The 10,466-nt window shown below is 35.5% G+C and overlaps 1 protein-coding gene across 10 annotated transcripts in view; it reads right to left on the bottom strand.

Moving 5' to 3' along the window:
* Dach2 (dachshund family transcription factor 2) overlaps nucleotides 1–10,466 on the bottom strand; it is a 494,899-nt gene that overhangs the window by 176,363 nt on the left and 308,070 nt on the right. For all 10 annotated transcript variants that reach the window (XM_031367250.1, XM_031367240.1, XM_031367195.1 and 7 more), the window contains one exon: nucleotides 4,033–4,164. In XM_031367250.1, coding sequence (XP_031223110.1) covers nucleotides 4,033–4,164 — 132 coding nt within the window. The remainder of the gene's footprint in view (nucleotides 1–4,032; nucleotides 4,165–10,466) is intronic.

The following is a 10,466-nucleotide window of genomic DNA, read 5'->3' as shown; positions in this document are numbered from 1 at the left end:
GGGGGGGAGTGGAACCTGGGAAAGGAGATACTGTAAATAAGAAAATATCTAATAAAAAAAAGAACAAAAACTTAAAAAATAATAAAAATAAAAATAACTTTGTAGTGAACAAGTGCTACATTTCTGCCATCTTTCAGCACAAATCTTACCCAACATATAGATATGACCTGAGGGCTCTGGGAACCAGTCATTTGTAAATGATTGTTCACAGAAATAGTAGAGGCAGTTTAATTCACCAAATAAAGTCATTCCATCTCTGATTTTCACTCTCAAATCGTTGATATAACAATTTAAAGGCTGCTTCCTCATGGGAATCTTTGTATTTCTTTCTTTGCCATGACAAATTTCTTCTTTTCTCCAGTATTTTCATAATACTTTATATTTCCTATTTCCTTACTGCCATCTACTTTAGATTAGAGTTGCCCCTATAATGATTTTGTTGTTTATACCTCATGATTCAGATAATAATCATCAAAATTCAAGAATTTTTATTTTCTCATTTTAGAGATCAAAATATTGCCCTTATATTGTTATATATCAGAGATTATCAATTGTAAGTCAATGTAAAAAAAGTGCCCTAACCTAAAAAAATGAATTAATAACTATCATATCTATAGAGAATTTTCATGTATGAAATGCCTATTGTTAGCTAGGTATTTCAAGTCATTAGAATTCCTTATAACTAAACACAAAATGACTATTAGCTTGCAACTTAATGTTCACTTTATGTCAGCATTTAAATGAAAATTCAGTATGTATTCTTAACTGATAATTCCTAACCCAGTTAATTGAATATTATTACTATATTAAGTGCAATTTGTTTGCATGATCTTATCCAGTATCCACCATGTAAATAAAGTCTTAATTATTCTCTAAGACCTAGCTTTCCTTTGGATTATAAATGCAATTTCCCAGTTATATTTAAACCATGAACATTCAGAAAGATCACGTCTATAACTAATAATTAGGCCATACATTTTGCTGAATCTGATATCCCTTGTGAAGACCCTGTACTTCTTTTTTTTTCCTGGAAGGCACTAAAATAAACTAAAGTTGAAAAATGAAAAAAACCTGGCCAGTCTCTGATCTCATTTTAAATCCTGAGGTAGGAAACCTAAGGACATGAAAGACATACTGGTCTCTCAGATTAAGAAAAGCATGTCACATAAAATTGTTAAAATAAGATTACATTTTTAATATAAACTTTTAAAATTATAATTTATTATTTTGTAGTTTATCAACAGTTCAATTATGCAGGCTATTAAAAGCTCAGAAACTTAAATAGACTAATACCAGTATGTAGATTCAAGTTTGCTTTCCTTCGCTACACATGGTGCAAACAATTTCCCTCTACATCAGAATGAGGAAATTGTGTTGTAAATGTTGCATGGTCCATAACAGAGACTACTTTATTCTGTTTCTATAGTACCCCATATAGCATGAAATACAGGAGGAAATCTTTTTTATAACAGTAATTTACATCTTAAGAAGACGATTATATCTAGAAAATAACATTAACAATTATTTACCGCCACAATTTGGGGCACTTGTATGTTACGCAAAATAGTTTGTGATATCCTGAAAATATATATAATGTAGGATACTGAGTAAATGAATCCTTCATAAGAACATTAAATTTAAAAAGGCTTTTGTTTTTTTAGGTCACATTTCTAGCGTATCAAAATGATTTAATAATAATTATTACTGTTGTTGTTATTATTATTATTTTATTTACATCCCAAATTTTGCCCTCCCTCTCAGTTCCCCTTGAAGAGTTCTTCCCCTATTCCTGTCCCCTTTACTTCTGAGAGGGTGACCTCGTCTTGGGTATCCTCCCTCTCTGGGTCATCAAGTCTCTAGAGGATTAGGCACATCCTCTCCCACTGAAGCCAGACAAGGCAGCCCTCTGCTACATATATGCTAGTGGCCTTGGACCAGACCATGTGTGCTCTTTGTTTGGTGGTTTAGTCTCTGGAAGCCTCCAGGGGTACAGGATAATTGATATTGTTGGTAAGGGTTGCCATCTCCTTCAGCTTCTTCAATCCTTCCCCTAATTCTTCCTTAGGAGTCCCTGACCTCAGTCCAATAGTTGGCTGTTAGTATTTGCATCTGTCTCAGTCAGCTGCTGGTAGAGTCTCTCAGAGGACAGCCATGCTAGCTACCTGTCTGATCTTGGTTTAATTCTGGGCACATTTAAGACACTTAAAGGCTGAATTTCAGCTTGAGTTGATAGGTTTTTTGACATAAAAGCTGATAGTTCTCTTCTTGTATACTCATTTTAATATTTCTTTAGCTCAGTGGCTAGATCAAGGCAAAGTCTTTTTACAATACAGCATTGGTGACTAGACAGAATGTTAAAATTTCAACCCTTTAGACTGAGTCAAATATGAGATTAATATTTCAGGTTAGAATTCTATAGCTTTATGACTTAGAAAAAGTATACTACTTGTGTCTCTGTTTCTTATATTTTCAAATCTACAAATATTAGAACAACCTTTTCACTGTATTTTGGTGGGAATTATAGAAGCCAGAAGTCCAGATATTATAAATCCATAAAACATGCATTTTCAACTTATTTTCTGTTATATTGCACCAAAGCTATATAGAACAAAAACCACTGGTTCAAAGAAGATCTAAGTCTGTAATTCACCAAGAACATAGAACGTATACCTGGAGAGATCCACAGTGTATTAGCATCAATCATTTTACATTTTGATTTGATTAAATACTTTTCCACCAGAGCTGAAGAGGTAGCTCAGTGGTTAAGAGCACTCACTGACTGCTCTTCCTAAGGTCCTGAATTCAAATCCCAGCAACCACATGGTGGTTCACGACCATCCATAACTATCTGAAGACTGCTCAGTGAACTTATAAGTAAGTAAGTAAGTAAATAAATAAATAAATAAATAAATCTTAGAGCTGGAGCGAGCAGGGCCAGAAAGAGCAACCATCCGTAATGAGGTCTGATGTCTCTTCTGGAGTGTCTGAAGACAGCTACAGTGTACTTACATATAATAAATAAACAAATCTTTTAAAAAATACTTTTCCTTCTTAATTCAGTTTTCCATTTCTCTCCACAATAAAGTCATAGCATTCTTTTATGTCCGAGAGCCTAGATGTAAACAAATAAGCCAACCAATCTACTTGATGCATTGTTTTGAGTTTAATTATAGACTTATTTTTGGAACTTGTAGTTTCTGTGACCATTATTTGTTGCTTTGATTGTTATTTTTCTCTTAAAGCAATTCTTAATCATTAATTTATTAACCTATTTATCTACATATGCTAAGAGTTGTGATCACATACTCCAGAAATGTGAGAACACTATGAAATAATAAAGGTCACATTACAATTATAGAATAAAAGAAAAAAAACAATCAGTATGAAGTGAGAAAACATATTACTATAAGCATGTTTCTTTCTCTCTCCTGTCTTTTCTTCTTTGTTAGCTCTCTTTTGTACTGCTTTTCAACTTAGGCATGGTCAATGATGGTTTGCATCCAGCAGGCCCACCATTTACCTAAACAAGTGGTTCTACCACTGAGAAGATTGGACTAGTCAACCTGGAATATGGGCTGTGCCTTTCATTTTGAGGATGGGGTAAGAAGTATGTTTTTCATCTGGAATAGGACACTGTTTTTCAGATAGGGAGTGCCATAGCTAATACTATAACAATTATAATGAAATTACATAACCAAATAGTAGAAAGGTAGCAGGCATGGTGTCTAAGGAAGAATAAATGTGTGGATTTATGATCAATCTGTGCTATGTAGAAAAACCTTCTGTCAAACATACACACACACACACACACACACACACAAAACAAAAAAACAGAGATTTCTAAATGTCTATGAAATGGGGATTTTGGGTTATACCAGCAATAGTTTTCTAAGTGGAGTGTACATGCTCTTAAAAAGCTAGAAGCTCTTTCTAGAATTACTATTCTCTGCTTCCTTTTGCTCCTCTTTTCCTCTCTTTTTTATATAATAAAACAGTAAGTGTCCCCTTCTGGCAACTGCTGAAGACACTTACCTGTGGTAGAGTTAAGGTCATCTGGCTCTGACTCAGTCCCATTTTGGCTTCCATTACCCTGAAGAGTATTCATTGCCATAAGCTTCATCTTCTGGAGCTTCATTGCCTCAGCCATTGCTGCAGCTGTTATACCTAAACCAGAATCATCAATTTAAAATAGGAATCATTGCTTAATGACAGGGAAATCTGGGTAGTTATTTAAAAGGAATATGCTAGGTAGACACGCAGAAAGGTAAACCATAAGTAAGTGTTAAAATAATGAATATTTGAAAACTATATTTTCAACTCATAATAACTTCCTATAACAAATATCATGAAAATCTATTTTGAAAAGATTAGACCATGGATCTTATCCTCAATTAAAAGCATAGAGAAACAAGTAAAAAGGTTAAACATCTCAGTTGTTCACTTTATTCGTTATTTAAGTAAAGGAAGTATTAACATCAAAAACTTAAAATCTGTGTATGTATGAACAGAAATCGACAGCTGCCAGAGGTGAGAGGGAGATGAGAATCTCTAGGAAGTTCAAGAGACCTGGGATAGTGAAGGTTCCTGGGAGTTAATGTGAGTGACTTTAGCCAAGGTGCTTAACATTGGGTTAATAGAATCTAAAGCAGTCACCCCTGTAGCCAGGCAGGACCCAAAGAAAAGGATGTCAATGAACTCACAAAAGTTTCAACCCAAAATTTGTCCTGTTTAAAAGAAATGCAAAGATGGAGAAGGCTTAAAGGTGAAAGGCTCTATGCAACAGCAGACTGAAACAGATGCAGATATCCACAGGCAAATATTGGATGAGTGGTCGGGACACTTATGAAGGAGTTGAGGGAAAGATTAAAGGCCCTAAAGGGAAAGGGAACCCCACAGAAAGACCAACAGAGTCAACTAACTGGGACACCTAAGAACTCAAAGAGACTGAGGCACCAACCAAAGAAAATACATGGTCTGGAATGTGCCCCAGCATATATGTAGCAGATGGGCATCTCATTCTCCATGGCTGCCTACTCTGGCCTCAGTGGAAGAGGATTCACTTAATCTGGCAGAGATTTGATGTGCCAGCATGAATGGATATCCAGTGTGGGGTCCACCCTCTCAGAGGAGAAAGGGATGGGGGATGGGAGGGAGATAAATTTTAAAAGAGACTATAGGAGGAGCAGCACAAGAGTGGTAGGAAAGGGCAGTGGCAAGATACAAGCAACATGAAGGTAGAATTGGAAAAAAATGGGGGTTGAGGCTTTAGTTGAGGAAGGTACCATAAAGAAGGAGGGGGTGGAAGAGAGAAAAATACTAAGGATGATTGAAAAAGTCATAAAGAATCATATTAATTTATGTAATATTACACACATTATACATCACACACACACACACACACACACACACTCACTACTCACTCACTCACTCACTCACTTACTCACTCACTCACACTGTTATATCACTAACAAAAACCCAGCTGCTAGGCATGACAAAATCCATTTTAAGTTGTTTGTTTAGGAGAGTTCAAGAAACTCCAAAATCAATACAAGTTATTCTTATTGCCTTTGGATGACCCTAGAGGTTGAAGTTCCTATTGTCAAAAAATACTATGCATTTTAGACATAGGACTCAGAAAATTTGAGCTGTATCTATCCTGAAAGACTTCTCCTTGAGTATTAGCTTTGATAATACCAATAATACCACAAGACACTAACTCTACTGCTGCCAAGAGATCCTGCCTGTTTGTGAAGCCTATGAACCCCAATAATGATCTGCTTGGCAAGATATTCCTACAAGTATAATATTGTGAGTTATACCTGTTCAGTAAACAAAATAAATTAGACTTAAAGCCTACTCAACAGGATGAAAATCATACCTGATACTGGAATCTACCAAAGTTTCCAGGGATTCTGATATCTTGGATCTTAGAGGAGATCCTTCTACCATTTTAGTAAACCATCATAGCTTCTAACTGCATTTTAAATTCTTATCCTTCTACCCATAGATAAGGAAGGCACTATCCTTTCATTTAGTATGCTTTTATATGCAGAAGAGAAACCTTTACAGAAGTCACAACTGGTCAATGTGCAGAAAAGAACTGATCTCAGGCCTACTACCCAGACTCACTGGATACATCTACAGTATAACATCCATGACTAATACTCAAGGTATATAGTAGGAAATTATGTAGAATTATAAAAGACATGAGACAAGAAAATCAGATGTGACTTTGTCTTCTACAGATATCAAGGAACCAACTACACACGTGTGATATCTCAAGAATATGGCTGTCATAATGAGACCTGAACAAAAGCAATAACAAATGTTATCATGGAAGGGGTCAATTTCTTGAGCTCCTACCTATAAACTACTGAGAGAAAATGGTTTATTCATATGCAGGGATGAGAATCCTCAACTGAATATCCAAACCAAGTGCTAAACATTGCAATGATATGCACACTAGTGACACTGAATGGAGTCAATTTCCTATATTTCTAAATTGATATATTTATACATATATACAATAATAACCATTTCGAAAAGAAACAATGGATTTGAAAGGAAGGGAGTGTAGGTTACATGGAAGAGGTTGAAGGGAGTAAAGGGAAGGGACAGAATAATGCAATTATATCTAATTTAAAAATAAAAATTATATATTAAATACAAAATAACAAAATATTTATATTTAAGTGACTGAAATAGTATTATAATGGAAGACCTACATATTAATGTTATCAAGGAAACAGACATATACTATACTTACTTATATTTGAGCATTTACTTCTATAACCTCTATTCTTGTGAGCCTGTTTCATAATCAGACCAATATTTAGACACTGTAACTTTTAATAAGTATAACATTTTAAATTCGTTGCTGACAATTTCATGCAATCCTGTTAGTTCGTTCTGACTCTTCCTCTCTCCAAAATTCTCCTTCCAAATTTACTTCATAATCATCTAAATTTAATTAGTGTTACCCATCTTTCAACAGCTCTTAATTGTGTATATCTCTTTATCTACAGGCAGATACTCATGAGATTTGCCCCTTCCATGTTTCATGTATGTTCTATGATAACATGTCTATTGGTGTTGTTATTTCTCAGGTCTTGTTAAGGCAGCCATATTAGTGAGGTGTCATGGGTGTATTATGAATAGGCATAGGAGCATCAACTGAAGCATGGTCCGCCTACCAGAGGGCACACCTCTAAAAACTGACTCTTACATATGGCACCTGTTACATCCCCTCTTCACTTCAGTCATCCATAGGAATCCTGACAGCTTCTGTTTGGGGGCTAACACCTGGGAGCTAAGACAGATGCTCTCTGTTGACTGTTTGTCTTTGAAGAAGCCGCCTGACCACGCCCACTGCCTGAGTATCCCAGCCAGCTAGCCGCCTGAAGATCTTCTGCACCTGGGGACTTTGGCACCTGAACTTTCTTTGTAGTGTAATCTATAGACTTGTTTTCAGTTTCTCCTGTGACGCAACTTGGCTTCATGTTTTCTCTTTGCATTTCAAACCCTCTATTTCAGGTCCTTTATTCCCTCCTGGCTGAGTAGAACCCCCTTCATGAAACTGCAGGCAGTTTCAGGCACCCATTAATTATCACTAACTCCTCAGCTAGTCCCTCCCATATCTATGCAGGAATTCTAACTGACTTGATTTTGGACAGATCTTCTGTAGGCCACCGCAGCTGCTATGAGTTCATAAATGCAACAGTCATATCAACAAAATAGTGTTTTACCCCACTAATGCTTGACTTCTGCCTCATACAAACTGGGTCCCTTCTAGTAAAAAGTGCAATGCCAGAAATGCTATATGTCCCATTAATCTGCTAATCTGGAAGACTTAAAGATCCCTCAAAACACTGGTTGTGTTCATAGTTCTTGTTCTCCCAACAAAAGCTAAGAGTAAGACCCTTGGCTGAAAGCACTACATATTTGAGACACAGGGAATTAAATCAAGCTATTTCTGATCTAGAAGCCTCATCCCTTTTGGCAAGCTTCCATAGTGCCAGAAGTTGCAATGTAGCTTGATGAGAGAAACAGTAATCAACACTCTTACCCAGTTGTGAACCCTGAGGGCTACAATATCAATCAGTCTAGCAAGAATACAGACACAAACACAAAGGTGACATAACTATTATGATGGTAAAAAATGAGGTCTGAAAAAATTTATGACACTCCCCTAAAGAGGAAAATCCTGTTTGTTGTTATAAATCTAGCCAAGAAGCCCTGATAAGGAAGCTCAAAGATCTTTCCAACTACTATTATTTTACTAAACAGATATATTATTATTCAGGTGTTTCTAAGTATATATCACTATATCCATAAATTAGTGTAGCTTTCATTCCCCATAAAAAAAGCCTCTTTATGTAGTGGATGACAATGAATGTAGAGACTTAAAAATTGTCAAAGTGTGGAGAATAAGTTTCTGTGGGATGCTGAGTCATAATTGGGACCTCTGCATAACACATTCTATGTCTCAACACAGCAGAGTAAACATAAAGACTGTAGTTGCTCAAACTACTAACTATATGATAGCATGTGGCATATACAACACTCTATACCCTTATCCTTTGTAATTATATTTTTAAAATGTTTAATTTGCTATCTACTTCCCTTCATGTTTCATTAAAGAACGACTCACATATAAAAAGCTATACTTATATAGTGTACAATGTGATGTCTTTGTAGGTAAAAACACATAAATTAAACCATTACTAAAATCTGTGTCATAAATCTCCTTTATTAAGTTTCCTGTCTTTTAAATTTTTGGGCAGAGGCTATGATAAGAATAGTCAAGATAAGAGCTACACTCACAGTGTGGGAATGCATGGTTTTAAATAAGATGTGTCCATCAAATCCCTCATATCAGGATTTTGGAAATTGTATGGAAGAGAGAGAGAAGTAGTGTAAGAACCAGTGGGGATAGAAGATAAGAAGGAAGCAAGGCCTTCTAGACACAGCAGGACTGAGGCACCTATGGACTCACAGAGATGAGGGCAGCATGTACAATGTCCACATGAGTCACAAAAGGGTCCCAACACTGGGGTCATTGACCAGGATTCCCCTCTTTAACAAAAATAGCTATCTCTACTTGAAAACACTTGCAAAAGAAAGATTAGTTTTCTCCAATGAGGTCTCACAGGGCATAAAAGTCACTCTTTAGGGCAGCTACACCCTCAGCAGTCGATGAGCAATGCAAAAATGTACACAATGTTATTTTTTTGGAAGTTTATTTCTTTCAGAGTGAACATTTTTAGTCTGAATTAAGAGTGAAATTTTTATCTTTCCCCCCTCTTTTCTGTATATTCTGTTTTCTGATTTTGTATTTTGATGGAATTTGTTTCTGTTCATTTGTGTGCTCCTCTGTGTTTCTTGTGAATTTTCTTTTTGATTTGCTGTTGGTTTTCTAAAGAGAGAGAGAAAGAATGAATGGGGTTGAATGAGTGTGGAGTATCTAGGTCGATGTACAAGGAGAAACTGTGATCATCATATATTGTATAAAAATATTTCAACAAAATCTTAAATATGCAAACCCTTGATTATCCAAACAATGTTAGACCCTTTAGCTAGTGGGTCCCTGTCAAGCCTACATGCAAATTCACTTTGCATCTACAACTGAGTATTTTATTTCATTATGTAACAAATTCCTTGTATTTTTCTATGTCTAGTTTATTTCTCTTAGAATAACAGCGTTGATGTTCAACCTATGTGTCACAAGTAATAATAAATAACAAAATCTATTTTTAAGTTGAAAAATATTCCACTGTATATACTAGTGATAATGAATAATTTCTTTATGTACACTTCTGTTTACAGAAATTTAAGTTGTATTTTGACTGTCATTAGTAGTGTAATTAAAAGGAAAATGAAATATTTATTTGTAATCCTGATTCTGATTTTTCTACATGCATCAACTAGTATATATTTATGCTGTTGATAACATTGTTCTTAGTGTTATTGAGCTTTAAATCTTCTGTACATATGTTGGAATATTAACTTTTTTCTTGGATAAGTGGTCTGAAATATTTTTCCATTTCAACATGGTTTTTTTGTTTGTTTTGACTATTTTCCTTGCTGTTCAGAAACTTTTTAGTATGATGTAGTCACACATGTCCATTTTGTGTCATCTTTAAGGAATCACTTCCACAGCAAGTGTCAAGATGTGTTTTCTTTACTTTGTTCAGGAAGTTGTATGGTTTCACATCATATGTTTTAACTTTTTAATTCATTTGGACAGCAGCTCAGTCTCCCATGCTTGTGCGTACCCAGTTCTTTTTCAAACACATGTTATTGAGGGTATTACTTCCCTATTACATATTTTTCCACTTAACCTAAGTTCAACATAAGAATATTCTAGCCGGGCAGTGGGGGGTACACACCTTTAATCCTAGCTCTTGGGAGGCAGAGGCAGGCAGATTTCTGAGTTCGAGGCCAGCCTGGTCTACAAAGTGAGTTCC

This window comes from Mastomys coucha, chromosome X, assembly GCF_008632895.1.
Source record: "Mastomys coucha isolate ucsf_1 chromosome X, UCSF_Mcou_1, whole genome shotgun sequence".
NCBI lineage: Eukaryota > Metazoa > Chordata > Mammalia > Rodentia > Muridae > Mastomys > Mastomys coucha.
The sequence above is the reverse complement of the archived record's forward strand: the minus strand, read 5'-3'. Positions and strand labels throughout refer to the sequence as shown.